The sequence below is a fragment of the Stegostoma tigrinum genome, chromosome 3 (genome assembly GCF_030684315.1).
Source record: "Stegostoma tigrinum isolate sSteTig4 chromosome 3, sSteTig4.hap1, whole genome shotgun sequence".
Taxonomy (NCBI): Eukaryota; Metazoa; Chordata; class Chondrichthyes; order Orectolobiformes; family Stegostomatidae; genus Stegostoma; species Stegostoma tigrinum.
Genome location: NC_081356.1, coordinates 89,472,177 through 89,491,805, shown reverse-complemented (window position 1 = coordinate 89,491,805; position 19,629 = coordinate 89,472,177). Strand labels below are relative to the sequence as shown.

The 19,629-nt window shown below is 42.3% G+C and overlaps 1 protein-coding gene across 4 annotated transcripts in view; it reads left to right on the top strand.

Moving 5' to 3' along the window:
* slf1 (SMC5-SMC6 complex localization factor 1) overlaps nt 1-19,629 on the top strand; it is a 63,837-nt gene that overhangs the window by 1,143 nt on the left and 43,065 nt on the right. For 3 of the 4 annotated variants that reach the window (XM_048525199.1, XM_048525204.2, XM_048525208.2), the window contains exons 2-4: nt 3,119-3,232; nt 15,821-15,899; nt 16,652-16,892. In XM_048525199.1, the coding sequence (XP_048381156.1) occupies nt 3,119-3,232; nt 15,821-15,899; nt 16,652-16,892 (434 nt within the window). Of the gene's footprint in view, nt 1-3,118; nt 3,233-15,820; nt 15,900-16,651; nt 16,893-19,629 lie in introns of those variants that run through there. The other variant, XM_048525200.1, reaches the window with a different exon arrangement.

Sequence of the window (19,629 nt, the reverse complement as noted above, 5' to 3'; positions counted from 1 at the left end):
TTGGTATGCTTGCCTTCGTCGTCAGGGCGTTAACTGCAGCAGTTGAGACATCGTGTTACATTGGTACGGGCACATTTGGAGTACTACTTACGATTCTAGTTGCCTTGCGATAGGAAGGGTGTGATTAAACAGGAAAGGGCACAAAACCGATTTACAGGGATGTTTCCAAAAGTGGAGGGTTTGAGTTGAGGAGAGACTGATAGGCTGGGACATCTTTCCTTGGAGCAAAGGAGGCTGAGAGAGAGCATTATAAAATCATGAGGAGCGTAAACTAGACGAATAGCCAAAGTCGTCTCCCCAAGGTAGAGGAGTCCAAAACTATAATGCATAGTTCTAAGGTGAGAGGGAAAAGATTTAAAAGGGACCTGAAGAGCAATGAGCTGTCAGAAGAAGTGGTTGAAGCGAGTACAATTACAACATTTAAAAGAAATTCAGACAAGTACATGGATAACAAAGGTTTTGAGGCAAATGGGGCTAGTTACGTTTGGGGAAACTTGGTGCAAGTGGATGAGTTGGGCTGAAGGATCTATTTGAACTGTATTAGTCTTCTGTAAGACATTTCTGAAATCTTCACCTCAGTCCTCAATGATTGAGTTCCCTTCTGATGCAATGCCTCTTTCTATATTCTTCTGCCAGGAGCAATAATTATTGATGTCTGTCCTGTTCACTTTGGAATCTTGAATGTTTTTCAGTAAGATTACTTCATATTCTGTACATACTAGAAGTGCAGCCCAAACTTCATAGAATCTCTATATAGTGTGGGAGCAGACCATTCAGCCCATCACACCCAAGTGAACCTTTTGAAGAGCGTCTACCTTGACCCACCCCCTGCCCTATCCCTGCATTTTCCACCCGAGACACTGTGGGCAATTTAGCATAGCCAACCCATCTAATATGCACATCTTTGGATTGGGAGAAGAAACCAGAACACCTGAAAGAAAACCACACCAACACGGAGAATGTCGGTATGGAGTTTGCACAGTTACCCGAGGATAGAATTGAATCCGGGTCCCTGGCACTGTAAGGTACCAGTGCTGACCACTGAGCCACTACCCAATTTAGTCAGCTTTTCATCATAGAATGATTCACTTCGTCCATTCGTTAAACAAAGGTGAAGGTAAAAACTCTATAGCTTTGTTGGGGCATGGAATTGCTGTCTCATTGAGAGAGATGACTAGTGATTGTTTAAAGTTAGAAGTCACAAGACACCAGGTTATACTCCAAGTTTATTTGGAGTCTCTCAAGCTTTCAGAGTGCAGCCCCTTCGTCAGGTGCAGTGAGAGAGTAGGGCACACAAACAGAGATGAAGGGCAACAAAATCCAAAGATCTCTCACTGGTGTGAGTGGAGTGGCAGATGATATGCCTCTGGTGACCATGAGTTTTATACAGTGTGTAAAATGTTTATAAAGTCAGTGTCAGAACTGTGCTGTCATGACAATCAGACAGATCCATAGGAATGTACAAAAGCTGACATATCAGGTCAGACACTGAATTGTGGGTCTGAGACTTTGTTCAGAATCTGATTTTTAACCTGGAATCAGGTTGGTTTTATTCTGAAAGCTGGAATTTATAAGATGCCACACTGACTGTGAATGCAATTTTTTGAGCAAAATAGAATGTACGTGCAGATAAGCAAAGATCTTGAATGAAATTATTCTACCCCATAGATTTGTTTGTGCATGTACGCATGTGTGTAGAGAGAGTGTGTCTGTGTGCCTTGCTGTCTCACTGCATGTGGTGAAGGGACCGCACTCTGAGAGCTTGTGTGAATCCCAGTAAACCTGAAGGACTATAACCTGGTGTTGTGTGACTTCTGACTCTGAAGTTTGGAAAGTTAGTCAGACACTGATGCAAACTTTAATTATCCCGGGACAGTGACTTAAAACAAATTCTGGAATTTGCATCTTAATCAATCAAAATTTACGTTTCCTTTCTAACAGAGTTTTCCGTACCCTACTTCTGAAATTTCTAGAATGCAGGAATCTATGAATAATTAAAGATTCAACAGGAGGCAGTCAGTCAGCCATTTTAGGCCTCCCTCCCTCCCTCAAGATGCGCCTGTGTGCTCTCCTGACGAAGGGGCTGCACTCTGAAAGCTTGGATGATTCCAAATAAACCTGTTGGACTGTAACCTGGTGTTGTGACTTCTGACTTTGCCCACACTAGTCCAAACCTCCACAACATGGTGAGCTTTAACCTGAGGATCACCAACCTCTGGTTAGGGGAGATGTTGAGAAGGAGACCCCTTCGTGATGAGCGCAGCCACACTGGCAACTGCATCACAAACTGGCTATCCAACCAACTCAGGTAACTGTCCCTTGACTGAACAAATAACCTTTAATATCATCCTGGCTCCAATATAAGCATTTTCTTCCTTAAACATTTCTAGACACAAAGCAGTTGAATCACCAAGGCAATTATATCGAGATTTTATTCCAGTCTTCTTGCAGTAAGAACCAGTGTGCAATTTGAATTTTCATATATGTTCATGGGTTGTGGGCATTGCTTGTTGGGTCAACATTTACTGCCCAGCCCTAATTGCCCAGAGGGCTGTTAAGAATCAACCGCATTACTGGAGTCACATACAGGCCAGATCAATAAGGATGGCGGCATTAGTGAGCTCGATGGGTTTACCTGACAATTGGTCATGGTTTCATGATCATCATTAGAATCTTAATTCCAGATTTTTATTGAATTCACATTCCACCTCTGCCATGGCAGGATTTGAACTCAACTCCCCAGAATAATGCCTGTGTCTCAGGATTAGTTGTCTAGCATTAATACCATTAGTCCATCGCCATCCACTTGGTACTTCTGGCCTGCGACTGATTAAAATGCTTCCCGCCATATACCCCTAACACTTTTGAAGATGGGGATATTTGTGGAACCTCTACCTGTCCATCGTTTTACTTATCCACCACTATGCACAGCTGAATGTGGCGGGACTGTAGACCTTAAATCTGATCCCTAGCTCAGAAATTGCTCCCAAAAGTTTCTAATCTGTATGAACCCGGAGTGGTCAGGTTATCTGTACGTTTGAATTTTTTTTAATGTTCTTCCACTTCCAGACACATTTGACATTTGCTTGTCTCCAGTAATTATATTTTTGTTGCACAGATGGCTGGACTAGCACAGAATCCTATAATACAGTTAACCGGTTTCAAACATTCTGAGAAAAGGGCCCTTGTCAAATTACTTACTGAACTCGACTGCATTTACTTTGGTGAGCAGGTAAGTCCTAAGTGATTAGAGAATTGGAAATGTGAGTTTTTAGCTAATTTAGTTTTGTTTTCATCAATAAATATTTTTGTTCTTTCTCTCGTCCTCTAAGTTTCAATTATCTCAAAATAGTTTTATACACGCTATCCATGTTGAACCTTCAATATATGAAAGTCAAGATAATGCAAATCACTTCGTCCTATTGTTCCAAAAATCTTCAGATCTAATGAATTTCTTTTCTAGATTTTAAACAATTTGTACACAATGGAGTTCCACAAAAAAATTAAATTAGTTATTAATTTTTTTTAATGCTCATCGAGGAAACTTGAGAGCAGCAATTGGAAAATATCCTCTTTGAATGGCGCACAGAACCTTTCTACATTGAACCAAGACCCTGCTATTGATTACTTCAATGACTCATACGATGCCTGGACTAAAGCTAAATTATGTGGGAAGATTACAATTTTTCCTTAGCATTGCATGATGTGTTAACCTGGATTAAGTGCTACCATTCTACAACTGGGAGTGAACTCTGGATGTGAGTTTGCTCGCTGAGCTGGAAGGTTAGTTTTCAGATGTTTCGTCACCATTCTAGGTAAACACCATCAGTGAGCCTCCGAATAAATGCTGGTGTTATGTCCTGCTTTCTGTTTAGATAGGTGGTGACGTCATTTCCTGCACATCCATCCTAAGACAAGCCAAACAGAGACACGCACGAGAATTCCTAAAAGCATGGCATTCCAACCAGAACTCCATCAACAAACACATTGGCTCCAAATGTGTTTGTTGATGGAGTTCTGGTTGGAATGCCATGCTTTTAGGAATTCTCGTGCGTGTCTCTGTTTGGCTTGTCCCAGGATGGATGTACAGGAAATGACGTCACCACCTATCTAAATAGAAAGCAGGACATAACACCAGCGTTTATTCGGAGGCTCACTGGTGTTTACCTAGAATGGTGACGAAACATCTGAAAACTAACCTTCCAGCTCAGCGAGCAAACTCACATCCCAAAACTCAACCTGAGCTACAAATCTTCTCAACTCGCTGGGAGTGAACTCTCAAACTTCTAGTGATTGAGTGATAGTATAGCCATTTAAGCAGAGCAAGTACTTAGAAGTTAGGAGAGTCAATTATAGACACAACTGGAGAGATATGTTTTCAGATGTGATTTTGAAAGAGTTATGAATAGTGGAACCAGGTTCTTTTTCTTCTTTGGACCGTTTTATAACCTATCTAATCAACCTGTTCAAAATGTTAGGAACTTGGGCCTTTTCATCCAAAGGTAGGGATAGAATCATTGCACCACAAGAGCCGCCTTTCTTTTTCTTAGGATGTAGGCGCTGCTACCAAGGTCAATATTTAGACCATGGGCTAAGAAGTAAGCCATTCTGCCCGTCGAGTCAACTGCCATTCAATGAGATCATGGCTGAGCTAATAGTCCTCACTGAGAAGTGGCAAATGGAGTTTAATGCAGACAAGTATGAGGTGATGATGCACTTTGGTAGGAGTAATGGGAAGGCAAAGTACTGGGCTAATGGTAAGATTCTTAGTAGTGCAGATGAGCAGAGATATCTCGGTGTCCATGTACACAGATCCTTGAAAGTTGCCACCCAGGTTGACAGGGCTGTTAAGAAGGCGTACAGTGTTTTAGCTTTTATTAATAGAGGGATCGAGTTCCGGAACCAAGAGGTTACGGTGAAGCAGTACAAAACTCTGGTGTGGCTGCACTTGGAATATTGTGTACAGTTCTGGTCACCGCATTATAAGAAAGATGTGGAAGCTTTGGAAAGGGTGCAGAGGAGATTCACTAGGATGTTGCCTGGTATAGAGGGAAGGTCTTACGAGGAAAGGCTGAGGGACTTGAGGCTGTTTTCATTAGAGAGAAGAAGGTTGAGAGGTGACTTAATTGAAACATGTAAAATAATCAGAGGGTTAGATAGGGTGGATAGGGAGAGCCTTTTTCCTAGGATGGTGACGGCGAGCATAGCTTTAAATTGAGGGGTGAAAGATATAGGACAGATGTCAGAGGTAGTTTCTTTACTCAGAGTAATAAGGGAATGGAACGCTTTGCTTGCAACGGTAGTAGATTCGCCAACATTAGGTACATTTAAGTCGTCATTGGATAAGCATATGGACGTACATGGAATAGTGTAGGTTAGATGGGCTTGAGATTGGTATGACAGGTCAGCACAACATCAAGGGCTGAAGGGACTGTTCTGTGCTGTAATGTTCTATGTAGCACCACTTTCCTAACTTATCCCCATAACCTGTGATTCATTTGCTGATTTAAAATCCTGCCTATCTTAGCCTTGAATAAATGTAATGATCCAGCCTCAATAACCCTCTGGGCTTATTAGCTGCCCTTCTGTAAGTGCTCTTGAACTGAGTGGCTTGCTAGGGTTACTTCAGAAAGCAGTTAGGAGTCAATGACATTGAGGGTTAATAGTCACGTGTAGGCCAGAGCAGGTAAAGAATGCAGTTTTATTCCCTAAAAGACACTGGTGAACTGGATTTTCACACCAACTGATGATTGTTGTCATGGACACCATTACCGAATCTAGTTTATATACTTTTAAATTCCGCTAGTTGCCAAAGTTTTAACCGGGCCCTTAGGTTAGAAGTTCACTATTGTTCCACTGTGTCTACTGATGATGCCATTAGTGAAAATGTAAAACAATGAAAAGTGGATTTTAATTCATGAAAACACAGATTGGATAGAACAGGGTATCTTCTAAATATTGAAATAATGGAGGTCTAAAGAGCCTTGGAGCCTGTGAACAAAGATGATTGACATTATCAGCAGATACAGAAAATATGCACAAGAATTGGTGAAACATTGGCCTTTGCATCGAGGGAACAGGCATGATGCTCACTGTACCACATTTTAGTAAATATACTGGTTTGGAGAGAGTACTGTACAGATACCCCTTTATTTATTAATGGGATGAGGGTGCCACTGACCAGCATTTTGTTGCCCATCCCTAATCGCCCAGCGTCAACCACATTACTGTGGGTCTGAAGTCACATGTAGGCCAGACAGGTAGGTATGGCGGTTTCCTTCCCTAATAACATTAGTGAACCAGATGGGTTTTTTTCTGACAATCAACAAATGGATTCATGGTCACCATTAGCTTCTTAATTCCAGCTATTTTTATTGAGTTTGAATTTCACCATCTGCCATGGCGGGATTCAAACCCGGTCCCCAGAAAGTTATCTGGGTCTCTGGATTAACAGTACAGCAATAATACCACTAGGCCATTGCCTCTCCCTAATTTATCATATCCAATATGTCCATCATATTTACCAATATGATGCCTGGACTAAGGACTAAATTATGAGAAGATTACGTAAAACTAGGATTATATTCACAAGAATTGATCTAAGTTTAAGGGGTGATTTGATTGAACTTTTCAAATCTTTAGGGAAAAATATAATACCTGTGTATCTGCCTTATCTCTGATTGGGAAGCCTCGAACTTTAAGACATAGTCAAAAAATTACAGCTAGTTCTTTCAGGAATGCAGCTCAGCAACCACACAAAGGGTAACAGAAGCTGGGAACTCTTCTCTAAGTGGCAATTGACAATAGGTCATTTAACTTTGATTTGAAGATAAGTTAATAAAAATATACCAAAAATAATAAGGGACATGGCACAATATAAACAATAACTGTACTGCAGGAGTTTCCTGATCTATAGGTGTCCAACTTAAAATGTAATCCCATACAGGGGCCTAATTTTAAAGATCCGACAGACCAACTTTTCCTGTATTTGTGAATGACTACTTTGACGTTATCCTGCATTCTGTTCTGACTTCCATACAAATGAACTTGCGAATGGACTCAAGAATGAAAGGCGGTCCCAGTGTTTATTTCATTTGCCAGTGCGTATGAGGGTTCAAGTTTCCTTAAGATCTCTGCCTTGTCTTTGCTGCATTAAAATCCAATTCCCTGATGTATGATCCACAACTTCTGTTAGGAGGTTTATAAACAACTCACTATGCTATAAGGTTAGCAGCTGATGAATTTCTTATGAGGAGAAAGATCTTGAGTTGTGCAAAATTTTTTAAGACTGTTTCATGTTATTTTGCTTATGTGATAAGCTAATCAGAAATATATCTCAATGCCAAGAACTGTACTCCACTCCAAGACCTCCAAAACATCTTGAGTAAATGCATGTGTAGCTTCTCTAGAATGCCATGGTTTCATAATTGTTTCCCTGTTATTCATTTACATGTTACCGTTGTCAATACCATGCATGGTCATATTATCTTGATTTCTATAAATATCACTCGCAATCTAATTACCTGCCTGACATCATGGGTGTAAACCCATTTACCCATCGAAATGTTCTATGATTTCATGAAATTATGGCTTATTTGCAAGTTAACTATTTTATCATCCATGAGATGTGTCTGTCAATGATAGCATTAACAAATGCTGATGCCAGCTCTGGTTGCCCTTGTGACTACTAGGCTATTGCAGACAGTAGTTGTGGATCGGAGTCACGTATAGGCCAGACCAGATAAAGACAGCAGATTACATTCCCTGAAGGATATTAATTAACCATGTGTGTTTTGAACAATTGATGCTATTTGTCACTGTCATGATTTACAGTGGGTTTTTTCCATTAATTAATTTTAAATTCCACCAGCTACTTTGGTGCACTTTGAACCCATGTTACCGGAGCACCGGACTTTTGAATTAGAAGTGTAGTGACATTACCACTTTGCTACCATCTACCCTGTAAGGCTACCATATACCTGCCTTTGACCCACATACTTTTAATACCTTCTATTAACAGAAATTTACTCTATGTCTAATTTTAGATTCAGTTCCTCAAGCACTGTTTTTCCAACTTCTTCAATCCATTGCACATAGAAGTATTTCTCAAATTCATTCCTGAAAGATCTGGCTCTAATTTTCAAATTATGCTCCATTCTAAAAAAAATTGACTATATTCTAGATCTGCCTGTCAAGAAACCAACTGGGGAATAGGCTGTTTTAGACATGGGAGTATGCAAACTCATAGGATTAATTAACCTGTACTAAAGGAGTATCATGGAAAGGTGGTAACAATATGAATTTTGCATTAAGCTCGTTTGTGAATCATTAAAGTTCAAAAGTTTCCATTAAGTATTGCCTTCATGGTATAATATTCTGTAACTCAAAAACAATTATGTTTTTTTTGTCTTCAGAAGGGTATATTCTGATACAATTCAAATAAAACTCTCACCCATACTAACTACTTAGTATGATTTTATGATGAGAATGCTCACCTGGCCTATATTCAGTCAGCCCATTTGCACGTTTAAATTTGGACAAGTCTCAGAATATTTACTTTATTGCCCTGACTGATCTGATTTCCATGTCAAATGTCAGTGTTCAAGAAGGATTCTCATTTTTGAAATGTGAAAGAACATTATTGTTGTAGCTACTTACTGATTTTTAGCTTCAAAGCAAAATGCTTAACTTTTAGTACAGAATAATTATTATTATGGCAGAAGACTTGGCCAATTCAATCTGCTCTGTGAGCAGGAAATCAAAATAGAAACACTTGCTTAAAATAGCTAACAATTTAAGTAACTGTATTAAGACAATAGACAATAGGTGCAGGAGTAGGCCATTTGGCCCTTCAAGCCAGCACCACCATTCATTGTGGATAATCAGCCATGATCGTAATTAGCATCCCATTCCTGCCTTATCCCCATAACCCTTGATTGCACTATCTCTCAGAGCTCTATCCATTTCTTTCTTGAAAGTATCCGGAGACTTTGCCTCCACTGCCGTCTGGGGCAGAGCATTCCATATATCCACCACTCTCTGGGTGAAGACGTTTCTCCTCAACTCTGTGCTGAATGGCTTACCCCTTATTTTTAAACTGTGTCCTCTGGTTCTGGACTCGCCTGTCAGCGGAAACATGCTCCCTGCCTCCAGAGTGTTCAATCCCTTAATAATCTTATACGTCTCAATCAGATCCCCTTTATCCTTCTAAATTGAAGTGTATACAAGTCCAGTTGCTCCAATCTTTCAACATATGATAGTCCCACCATTCCGGGAATTAACCTCATGAACCTACGCTGCACTCCCTTGATAGCAAGAATGTCCTTCCTCCAATTTGGAGACCAAAACTGCATGTAATACTCCAGATGCAGTCTCACCAGGGCCCTGTACAGCTGCAGAAGGACCTCTTTCCTCCTATACTCAATTCCTCTTGTTACGAAGGCCAGCATGCCATTCATTTTCTTCACTGCCTGCTGTACCTGCATGCTTGCTTTCATTCACTAATGTACAAGAACACCTAGCTCTCGTACTTCCCCTTTACCTAACTTTGCTCCATTTAGGTAGTAATACACCTTCCTGTTCTTGCCACCAAAGTGGATAACCTCACATTTATCCACATTAAACTGCATCTGCCATGCATCCGTCCACTCACCTAGCCTGTCCAAGTCACCCTGTATTCTCATAATATCCTCCTCACGTTTCACACTGCCACCCAGCTTTGTGCCATGAGCAAATTTGCTAATATTACTTTTAATGCCTTCATTTATATCATTAATGTATATTGTAAACAGCTGCAGTCCCAGCACCGAACCTTGCGGTACCCCACTGGTCACCGCCTGCCATTTCGAAAGGGACCCGTTTATCACTACCCTTGGCTTCCTGTCAGCCACCCAATTTTCAATCCAAATCAGTATTTTGCCCCCAAAAGCATGTGCCCTAATTTTGCTCACTATTCTCCTATGTGGGACTTTATCAAAGGCTTTCTGAAAGTCCAGGTGCACTACATCCACTGACTCTCCCTTGTCCATCTTCATAGTTACATACTCAAAAAATCCCAGAAGATTAGTCAAGCATGATTACCCCTTAAATCTGTGCTGACTCTGACCAATCCTGTTACTGCTATCCAAATGAGTTGTAATTTCATCTTTAATTGACTCCAGCATCTTTCCCACTACTGACATCAGGCTAACCGGTCTATAATTCCCTGTTTTTCTCTCTCCCTCCTTTCTTGAAAAGTGGGACAACATTAGCCACTCTCCAAACCGCAGGATCTGATCCTGAATCTATAGAACATTGGAAAATGATTACCAATGCATCCACGATTTCTAGAGGCACCTCCTTAAGTACCCTGGGATGCAAACCATCAGGTCCTGGTGACTTATCAGTCTTCAGACCTAACAGTCTATCCAACACCATTTCCTGCCTGATATAAATTCCCTTCAGTCCATCCATTACCCTAGGTCCTTCAGTCACTATTACATCTGGGATATTGTTTGCGTCTTCCCTGTCTTTGGACAGATCCAAAGTACCTATTCAACTCTTCTGCCATTTCCTTGTTCCCCATAATAAATTCACCCGTTTCTGTCTTCAAGAGCCCAATTTTAGTCTTAACCAATTTTTTTCTTTTCACATACCTAAAAAAGCTTTTACTATCCTCCTTTACGTTTTTGGCCAGTTAGCCTTTGCACCTCATTTTTTTTGTGTATTGCTTTTTAGTTATCTTCTGTTGCTCTTTAAAAGTTTCCCAGTCCTCTGACTTCCCGCTCATCTTGGCTATGTAATACTTCTCCGATCTGTATACGGTCCTTAACTTCCCTCGTCAGCCAAGGCCGCCCCTACCTCCCCTTAGGATCTGTCTTCCTCTTTGGGATGAACTGATCCTGCACCTTCTGCATTATATCCAGAAATACCTGCCATTGTTGTTCCACTGCCATCCCTGCTAGGGTATTGTACCACTGAACTTTGGCCACCTCCTCCCTCATAGCTCCATAGTTGCCTTTGTTCGACTGCGATACTGACGCCTCCTTAAATAGCAATCACTTACCTTCCCAATAGCCTCTCTGCTCTGACCTCACTTCCACCCAGCTCCTGCGCTCTCTGCTGTTTAAAAAAAGAGATTAAAGAGGTTTAAATTGAGTACGTCATAAAAGTCTGACTTTAGTGATAACTGTTCGTATGCATCAATATTGAAGCTGATCTTTCCACTGGCTAGACAGTCATAATTCCAGTATAGATTGGAGATGGAGACTCTAAGGAATTGCCTGGGAAACTATTGAGGATGTTTCCATCCCCAAGATCTGTGTCATTTACTCACTGTAGACGGTTTGCTTTTTCTAAAGCTTGAGTTTCGAGTTTTTCACGCCGTTTCCGCCATGTTGCTTTCCCTGCCGAAAAGACCACCTATCAATAAGCTCGCTTCTCATTGGTTGATGGACACTTAAGTACACTACTCCGCATTTGATTGGTCGAGGTCATTCCTAATGTATAAATACAGACGAGTTGTGTCCATTTTGTGTCTTCGGACTGAGAAAGTAAAAGCTCTTTTTCTAAAGGCCTCGTGTCCTCTCTTCCTGCGTCAGTAAGTTTGGGGTGCGACTCTAGCTGAGGACTGGGGCTTGTCCGCTATCATCTAGTGTCACCATTTGCATCAGCTTGCGCCTAGTCGTCCGCGTACAGTCGATCATACCTTGAGTCCGTAGCTACCGAGGTACCGCGAAATATAACAAACTGAATTTTCCACTGGACAATTCCGCTATGTCTGGAATGCTATGAAAGCCTCCATAAATTCTGGAGAATTCAGATGTTTACTCAAAAAAAAAATACAAGACTAGTAAATACCGGTCTAACTCCTGAGCAGCCTTTTTAAACAGACTACTTATCTCAGACAACCCTAACTACACTACCTCTAGACCACTTGAACTACCCAGACCCTGACTAGATGCCCCCCTTGCCCCCATCACTTCCAATACGACCGGACATCACGTCTTCAACACCCTCCCCCCACCCCACCGTGGGTGTGGATATTAGATGCCCCCAACAGGTTTGGTTTCAGTTGGGGAATCAGGGAGCATGTAAAACAGAGAGGGTGCCCAGTTTACCATCTTCCCATCCACTCCGAAGCTCATCCCAATGGAGGAAATGGGTGGGTGCCAAAGTTAGCAGCCTGCACACGAATGTAAGTAATTGAGTCAATAAGCTAAAAAAGCTCAAATGATGCCAGTAATGCCCTGCCAGGTCATAAAATGGATTGCATTGGCTGGCAGGGAGGAGTGGGCTGCCTGTGGGTTTTTTTTCCCCACAGTTAAAGTACAGGAACGAGGATGGTACATCACCCCTAAAGATAGGCTCCCTTCCTTCCATTTTATAAAACAAAACTCATCCACTCCCTGAGATAATGGGAACTGCAGATGCTGGAGATTCCAAGCTAATAAAATGTGAGGCTGGACGAACACAGCAGGCCAAGCAGCATCTCAGGAGCACAAAAGCTGACGTTTCGGGCCTAGACCCTTCATCAGAGAGGGGGATGGGGGGAGGGAACTGGAATAAATAGGGAGAGAGGGGGAGGCGGACCGAAGATGGAGAGTAAAGAAGATAGGTGGAGAGAGTGTAGGTGGGGAGGTAGGGAGGGGATAGGTCAGTCCAGGGAAGACGGACAGGTCAAGGAGGTGGGATGAGGTTAGTAGGTAGCGGGGGGTGCGGCTTGGGGTGGGAGGAAGGGATGGGTGAGAGGAAGAACCGGTTAGGGAGGCAGAGACAGGTTGGACTGGTTTTGGGATGCAGTGGGTGGGGGGGAAGAGCTGGGCTGGTTGTGTGGTGCAGTGGGGGGAGGGGATGAACTGGGCTGGTTGAGGGATGCAGTAGGGGAAGGGGAGATTTTGAAACTGGTGAAGTCCACATTGATACCGTATGGCTGCAGGGTTCCCAGGCGGAATATGAGTTGCTGTTCCTGCAACCTTCGGGTGGCATCATTGTGGCAGTGCAGGAGGCCCATGATGGACATGTCATCAAGAGAATGGGAGGGGGAGTGGAAATGGTTTGCGACTGGGAGGTGCAGTTGTTTTTTGCGAACTGAGCGGAGGTGTTCTGCAAAGCGGTCCCCAAGCCTCCGCTTGGTTTCCCCAATGTAGAGGAAGCCGCACCGGGTACATCTGCCAATGTGGTATACTGCAAACACTTCCGCCATTTACAATCCGACCCCACCACCCAAGACATTTTTCCATCCCCTCCCCTGTCTGCTTTCCGGAGAGACCACTCTCTCCGTGACTCCCTTGTTCGCTCCACACTGCCCTCCAACCCCACCACACCCAGCACCTTCCCCTGCAACCGCAGGAAATGCTACACTTGTCCCCACACCTCCTCTCCCCCCCCCCCCCCCCCCATCCCAGGCCCCAAGATGACATTCCACATCAAGCAGAGGTTCACCTGCACATCTGCCAATGTGGTATACTGCATCCACTGTACCCGGTGCGGCTTCCTCGACATTGGGGAAACCAAGCGGAGGCTTGGGGACCGCTTTGCAGAACACCTCCGCTCAGTTCGCAAAAAACAACTGCACCTCCCAGTCGCTGGCTGACTGACTTCAGTTTCTATCTTTCATGGTTGCAAACCATTTCCACTCCCCCTCCCATTCTCTTGATGACATGTCCATCATGGGCCTCCTGCACAGCCACAATGATGCCACCCGAAGGTTGCAGGAACAGCAACTCATATTCCGCCTGGGAACCCTGCAGCCATACGGTATCAATGTGGACTTCACCAGTTTCAAAATCTCCCCTTCCCCTACTGCATCCCTCAACCAGCCCAGTTCGTCCCCTCCCCCCACTGCACCACACAACCAGCCCAGCTCTTCCCCCCCACCCACTGCATCCCAAAACCAGTCCAACCTGTCTCTGCCTCCCTAACCGGTTCTTCCTCTCACCCATCCCTTCCTCCCACCCCAAGCCGCACCCCCCGCTACCTACTAACCTCATCCCACCTCCTTGACCTGTCCGTCTTCCCTGGACTGACCTATCCCCTCCCTACCTCCCCACCTACACTCTCTCCACCTATCTTCTTTACTCTCCATCTTCGGTCCGCCTCCCCCTCTCTCCCTATTTATTCCAGTTCTCTCCCCCCATCCCCCTCTCTGATGAAGGGTCTAGGCCCGAAACGTCAGCTTTTGTGCTCCTGAGATGCTGCTTGGCCTGCTGTGTTCGTCCAGCCTCACATTTTATTAGCTCATCCACTCCCTCCTTGCCACTGTCCCTGAGATCAGCAAACCCTCCCCACCTAATCCATCTTACTTGTTGGAGCCCAGGGATCCACTGGAGCCTTTAACCTAGAACTGGTTGCAATACTACCAATGTCCACAAAGCTTTAGTAGAATCAGGACTTATGGCCAGCAGCTCTCGAAAATGGGCAGAAGCCCCATTTTCTACCAATCTGCTCTGCCTGCAGAGAAGACTTGTTCAAAGAAAGTGTGGAAAGTCTTAAAACATATACGGGTAGATAAAGCCTAGGGACTTGATCAAGATGATCAGAGGATTAGATGGAGTGGACAGTGAGAACTTTTTTCCTTGTATGATGATGGCTAGCAAGCGGGGGACATAGCTTTAAATTGAGGGGTGATACAGGACAGAAGTCAGAGGTAGGTTCTTTACTCAGTAGTAAGGGCGTGGAATGCCCTGCCTGCAACAGTAATAGACTTGCCAAGTTTAAGGGTCTTTGAATGGTCATTGGATAAATATATGGATGATAATGGAATAGTATAGGTTAGATGGGCTTCAGATTGGTTTCACAGGTCGACGCAACATTGAGGGCCAAAGGGCCTGTACTGTGCTGTAATGTTCTATGTTCTATAGAGCCTGTCATTTGGAATTTAGAAGAATGAGAAACTACCTTTTTGGAACACACAGGATTCTTAAGGAAGGCCTCAGACCAGAAAGCACAATCTCAGAATAAGGGTTGCAATGACAGACAAGAAGGAATTTCTTTCTGACAGATTCAGTATCTTCAGAGATCTTTGCTGCAGAGTACTGTCAAGGCTGGGTCATTAAGTATATTCAAGGCTGAGATAGACAATTATTAATCAATAAGTGAATCGGGAGTTATCGGGTAAAGACAGGAAATTGGAGTTAAAGACGATCAATCAGATCGGCCGTGACCTTACTGAATGGCCGAGCAGATTCAGTGGGCTGACAGACTGACTTCAGTTTCTATCTTTCATGGTCTGTCTACTGGCTAATACCTTTGTTTAAATAAGCAGAGAGGAGGCCAAACCACTGCTCCGTACAATTCTGCCTCGCAGTGAATTGATTTGAATTAACGCTGATATTTAAACAAAATGAAAATCCTGAAAATACAGTTATTTTCCATTTTTTGTGATGACATTGAGTAGTCAGATGCGTAAAATGAATTTTGAGGTCTTGGAGAAACCAGTTAGTTTAGGTTTAGCAGCATCTTGGGAGCAGGAAAGCTGACGTTTCAGGCCTAGACCCTTCATCAGATTTTCTGATTAAGGGTCTCGGCCCAAAACGTCATCTTTCCTGCTCCTAAGATGCAGCTTGGCCTGCTGTGGTCATCCAGCTCTACACCTTGTTAGCTCAGACTCTCCAGCATCTGCAGTTTCTATTATCTCAGTTTAGGTTTGTTTTGACAAAAATGAACTAACCTATAACTTTTTGTGTTCTGAGAAGAACACTTGATCATGAAACTTTCTTTTAGTCTGTTTCTCACGTTGCTAGCACCACATCTTTTAGGAAAAGAAAAATAATGCTGTCAAAGATGAATCTGTAGAATGTGTGTTTAACTGAGCATGCCATTCATTTTCCTCTTAATCTAGGAATATAAGCAGCAATGCACTCATATGATAGCGAGTAAACCAAGTCGCAGTGAGAAATTTTTAGCAGCTTGTGCTGCAGGTGAGTTAAGACATTCCAATTTACTTTTCTTGAATCAAAATTAGCTTTCTTTTTACATTTGGGTAAAAGACAATTTGTCACTGCAAAGTGTGTAATCAACCAGATGTACTGTAAGTTAGGATACGCGTTTATTTTATCCCTGGGATTACAAATGAATTATTTAAGTATGAGCTCCTATGAGCTGATTTCACTTTTCCAAGCAATCTGATAACATTACCACCACTGTGCCTTCTGCTCCTCTTGTCATTTTGGAACCGCCCCTTGAACTTTGCATTATTACTTCACTCAACTACTGAGTGTACTATAGGAAGAGATCAGGAATTCCAGCCCTCAGCCCATTCTTCCTATTTTTTTTTTAAGCAAATTTATAGAAAGATTTTGCAACCAGTATGCATGAAGTGAACATCAGGCGCCGATAGTACCTTTAACTGGAGTGGGCAGAAGGACAGAATGACTGCTCTGTGTAGAAGAGAAAGTGTGCCTTAATAAACTGAGGAAACTAGAATCAGGAACATGTGTGGAAGCCGAAAAGCCACCAAGTTATCCGTGCCTGAATTGTAGCAGGGAGCAAATGTTTTTGAACTGAGAGGATTGCTTGGGCCAGTGTTTCCGTGAACTATATTTTAAGTACTTTCCTAAACCTTGTTGACTTCCATTTTACTTACTTTTAAAATGTAGTAGGTGTGAAGAGCTGTTCTCGTGCTAGTACCGCGATCAAGATTAGTTTATCATTTTTTATGTTTCTTTTTTAGGAAAGTGGGTCTTGACTCAAGATTACATAATTGACAGTGCTAAAGATGGCAGGTGGCTCAATGAAATCCAATATGAGTGGGGTTATAAAATTCCAAGTATTTCACAGTATCCAGTGCCAATGGAATCTGTGCCAAAAATGTGGCGTGAAGAGCTGGCCCGTTCAAGTAGACCAGGAGTATTTCATAACTGGAAAGTAGTCCTTCTGATCAATGATGAAGCAAGGAGAAGTACTTTCAAAAGGTAACATTCAGAAGAGGCATTAATAATTAGCAGTTGGTGGCAAAACACAGCCTGGCAGCATCTGTGGCGATAAAGCAGAGTTAACATTTTGGATTCAGTGACCCTTCAAAAGAATAAGTGTGTTTTGACGAAGGGTCACTGGACCCAAAATGTTAACTCAGCTTTCTGCCCAAAGTTACTGCGGGACTTGTTAGTTTTACCAACAATTTCTGGTTTTGTTTCTGATTTCCAGCATCTGCAGTTTTTTTTAAATTTGTTTGGGACTATTAATAATATTTCGGTGACCTCCACAGTTTATTTAATTATTCTGTCATCAATGATACTTGTATTCCACAAATTGCTGACTTATAAATCAGTAGTGGTGGTCATAGTGTTGTTGTTCTGTGACCATGTAATTAAATCTATTGCAGAGAGAATTTTTTTTAAGGCGCTAGAAACATCTAGAGAGGAAAATAAATACCCATGTAAAAAAAGGGGAAAAGAAATAGAAAATATAATGAATAGCTCAATCAATAAGTTAGGCTTAGAAAAGGTATTGAATTGTGGTGAAGAATTAGAGGGGTTTACTGTGGAGAATTTACAGCATGCTAGCTGCATGACTGGAAAGTTATGTAAGAGACCAGAGTAGAAGGAAATGAAAACCTTTGGTGGGCTATTTGAAAGGAAACAGTTAACGAAATGGCAAAGTGACTATGTCAGCAGATGCATGGGAATGCCACCACCAGAAAGTTCTCTCCAAGCCACATTCCATCTTGACTTGGTATTACTGTCCCTCAGTCAAAATCAAGAACTTTCTTCTCAACAGGTTTGTGGATGCACCAACACCACCTGGATTGCAGCAGTTCAAGAAGGTGTTCACCATCACCTTCTGAAAGACAATTGGGATGAGTAATAAATGCCTAATCTCTAGCTAGCAATGTTGTCTACCATTAAGAAGTTTCTTAAACTTGTATGGTTTAATCAATTTTATGTATACAACAAGTGTTTAAAATTGGAGATGGTACGATCAAGAAACATCATAGATCATGAAGAGATGGACTGACAGATAAGGAAGTGGTATTTCATACTGCATGAGATGTAGGTACAAGAATTTTGGATGTGCCAAAATATAAGTTGCAGGGGCACAATGTGAGCCAGAAGCCATTGGAGTGAAAGTCGTAAAGAAAAATTTGTTACCAAATTGATTGCAGTAGATGATATATGGAGGTGGAAATAAGGACTTGTGTTGATGACAATATGTTAAGTGAAGCTCAATTCTGGGTTAAATAGTCATGAACCCTGCGATTCCCCTAGTAACAGTAGTTGAACTTGTAGCAGTGGTTGGAGACAGGAGTGGAATTGCCAACAAATGTGCAGAGTTTGTGAAAAGACATTTTAAGAGAATAGTTTTGTTTCTCCCCAAGTTTAATTGACAGGGTTGGGATTTAGCCAAGGTCAGGTGTTAAGCGCTAACTTTATCTCCCCCCCCGCCCCCCCCCTTTTAAAATATATTTATTAGGTGTGGATGATTCTCAAAGTCAGCCTTTATTGCCCATTCCTTAAGATTTCTGTAAAAGTGGTGAGCTACTGTCTTAATGCTGCTACTCGTGGTAAAATATTCCTACAGACCAGTTAATAATTACAGGATTTCCACCAAATAGCTATAAAGAATGGAAATATCTTTCCAAATGCCAAGAAGTATAGGACCAAGCCATCATCTCATGCTGAGGGGTCAGAGAGGCAATGGAATGGTAGATCTGGATGTGGTCTGTGTGAATGTGAAGTCTGACCCTATGTTAGAATGATAATGCCATAGTCAGTATATGGATTGGATAGAGTTTAGACAATAGATCTTTTCAGGATGGAGTGGGGGAAGACATAAGTGCTAGTAGATGAAAAGAAAGAATTGCTGAGATGCTCTTGCTATAATAGGTAAGACCTAGAATCTCCCAACTAGTGCCAATCAGTGGACAACTGGGAAGAATCTTTTGAGAAGGATATTATCATTAAATGTGTAGAAGGCTGCAGAGAGATTGAAGAGGACATAGAATGGAAATGCACCCTGGTCATAAGCTGTCACTTGCTACTATGATTAGGACCATTTCAGTAAGTTGACAGGGAGGAAAATCTTAGATGCTCAAATGGAGAGAAAAGTGTGTTTAATACCTGAATACCCTAATTCCTGAGGAAAGCAGACCATTTATATTGCCAGTTAGCATTGTGGCATGTAAAGAAAACTGGTGGTCAGCAATTTAGTCATAATAAATTTGGAGCAATTGAATCTCCTAGATCAGGCAAGCTCAGCAAAGGTATGAGGAAGGATATTTAAAGAAAAGCAGGGTGCTCAGTTTCAGAACGAGGGAAAGGAAAGACCTGATTAGAGATATGGTCTGATAAGCATTAGAAAAACAAGGAAAAAGCAGAGGCAGTTCACAGCGGAGGAATGAACGTGCTACCGGTGACCAAGAAAGAGATTAATGTTAATGGCTATAGATAGGAAAAAGAAGCCTGTGTGTGTGTGTTTTTTGTTTTGACCTCGAGGATTGCCCTAGTTAGTAAAGGTGTTTGTGATTTTGTCAGAGGAGGTAAAGGCTTGATGTGGCCACAGTCTGATCCGGAGATGCACAGTTAAACCAATTGTATGCCTATATTCTTAAATCTACACCATTTTAAATTGAAGCAAAAATGGGACGAAATCAGATGTGGTGAAACAGTACCACTTCTACTGAATCCAGCATATTAAACATGGGCATGGTTA